Source organism: Nematolebias whitei, chromosome 1 (assembly GCF_014905685.2).
Source record: "Nematolebias whitei isolate Nwh7 chromosome 1, NemWhi1, whole genome shotgun sequence".
In the NCBI taxonomy this organism is placed as follows: Eukaryota; Metazoa; Chordata; class Actinopteri; order Cyprinodontiformes; family Rivulidae; genus Nematolebias; species Nematolebias whitei.
The window spans coordinates 42,510,560-42,512,439 of record NC_056498.1 but is presented as its reverse complement, the minus strand read 5'-3'; the positions used below and the strand labels follow the sequence as shown (position 1 = coordinate 42,512,439).

At 45.5% G+C, this 1,880-nt stretch overlaps 1 protein-coding gene across 1 annotated transcript in view; it reads right to left on the bottom strand.

Moving 5' to 3' along the window:
• Window positions 1–1,880, bottom strand: part of LOC119417985 (F-box only protein 41-like) — a 22,452-nt gene that overhangs the window by 5,054 nt on the left and 15,518 nt on the right. The window contains exons 10-11 of the mRNA XM_037685264.1: window positions 1,687–1,802; window positions 1,354–1,506 (exon numbers count right to left, since the gene is read on the bottom strand). Of these exons, the coding sequence (XP_037541192.1) occupies window positions 1,354–1,506; window positions 1,687–1,802 (269 nt within the window). The remainder of the gene's footprint in view (window positions 1–1,353; window positions 1,507–1,686; window positions 1,803–1,880) is intronic.

The window sequence follows — 1,880 nt, the reverse complement described above, 5'->3', positions numbered from 1 at the left end:
ATCCAACATCTGCAGCATCCAACATCTGCAGCATCCAACATCTGCAGGGTGCTTGTAGGAGCGTTCATGTAAATAATGTCACCGTCATCAATGGAGGGAAGGAAAGTCACAGATACAAGGTGTTTCCTAACATTCAGGGTTAGACAGGATCTGTTTCTGAAAAAGAAACCCAGTTTAACTTTCAGTTTCTTTACCAAGTTTTCCACATGGAGCTTAAGGGTGCATTCACACTATCCCTGTTTAGTCGCTTTAATCGAACTCTAGCTCCTTTTCCTAGAAAGTCCGGTTCCTTTAGGGAGGTGTGAACGCGCCATTGAACTCTGGCCCGGGCTAAAACCTAGGTCTGGGTCCGGTAGAAGCGAACTTCAGCACGGTTCCAGTACAGTGTGAATGTAAACAGACCGGGCCCGCTCCACAGGACAAACAAACACACATTTCTCTTATATGGAGCCGTCAGCTGCCTTGTGTGAAAAACAATATTCTCCATGGTCTTCTGTCTCATCTTCTGCTCATGCTGAGTCCATTTTTGAAAAATGACAAAATAGAACTCCTAAAACTGCTAAAACTTGATGCCACTTAGTTTTTATTTTTATTTACAAAAGAATAAGAAGAAGACGTGTCTTCAGAGGTTTTTGTGTTGTTTCTTTCAGTAGTTCTTGGTGCAGCGCCCCCACAGGCGAGCGGGGGAACAGGTTGGTTCAACAGATTGGCTCGACTGCACAGTGCAGTGTGAATGCAAACGCACCAGCTCAAATGTAACAAAAGGTCATGAATATTGGTCCAGAACCGAACAGAGTCTACCGGACTATCTCGTGTGAAAACGACCTAAAAGAGAGATGTGAGTCGACCAAGATACCCAAATATTTATAGGAGTCAACAAACTCAATGGGGACACCATTTGAGGATAAAATCAGAGGAAGAACTGCTGGGACCAACTTCCTATTTGAAAAAAGCATCCCTTTGGTTTTATCAGCGTTTAGCACCAGTTTGAGGTGGAACAAATCAGTCTGGATGATGTCAAAGGCAGATTTCAAAAGCTGGAAAGCCTTAGCAACAGTTTTAGCTCGACAATAAACAACTGTGTCATCAGCATAGAAATGTATGGATGCATTAGGGATGCTCTGACCTACATTATGTATGTAGATTATAAAGAGGGTGGGTCTTAAGACTGAGCCTTGTGGTACACCATTGTTAACCGTTAAATAACTGGAGGAAGTACCATTATGTTGAACACATTGCCTCTGATCTGAGAGATAGTTAGAGAACCAACCAATGGTGTGTTCTGAGAAACCAGTTTCTGAGACAGACTGGCAGACAGACAGATGATCAGACAGACAGGTATTCTAGTCTCACCTGTACGTGAGTGTCTGCAGGTTCCTGCTGTAGCAGCTGGCGAGCCAGAGTGTCCTGTCTGTCAGAACGTGGGGACAGTGAGAGACAGACAGGTGGAGGAGACGTCCCCCTGCTGAGCGGAGCAGAAGCTCCACCCCCAGCTCCACGCTGCCTCTGATGGACAAACATCAACAGTCACCTGAGTGAACACCTTCAGCTGCTGTTTTCATGGCAGGGTCTGTCCTCGTGGTCCAGATGTTATCAGAGCTTTAATGTTTGCTGTGTGGGCTTATTTACCAGCTCCAGGTCTGTAAATAACAACAACAACGACACAAGAGTATTTTTGTGTGTTACCGTGTGTTTCTGAGGTAATCCTCTCTCGTCTCGTCGGCTCGACGGCTTCGAGGTTTCAGGTTGTTCAGGATCACAGACTGAGTCTGGGTACACCACCGGGACAGGGTGGTCAGGAACTACACACAGGAAGTACACAAAGAACAGAGGTTACACACAGGAAGTACACAAAGTACAGAGGTTACACACAGGAAGTA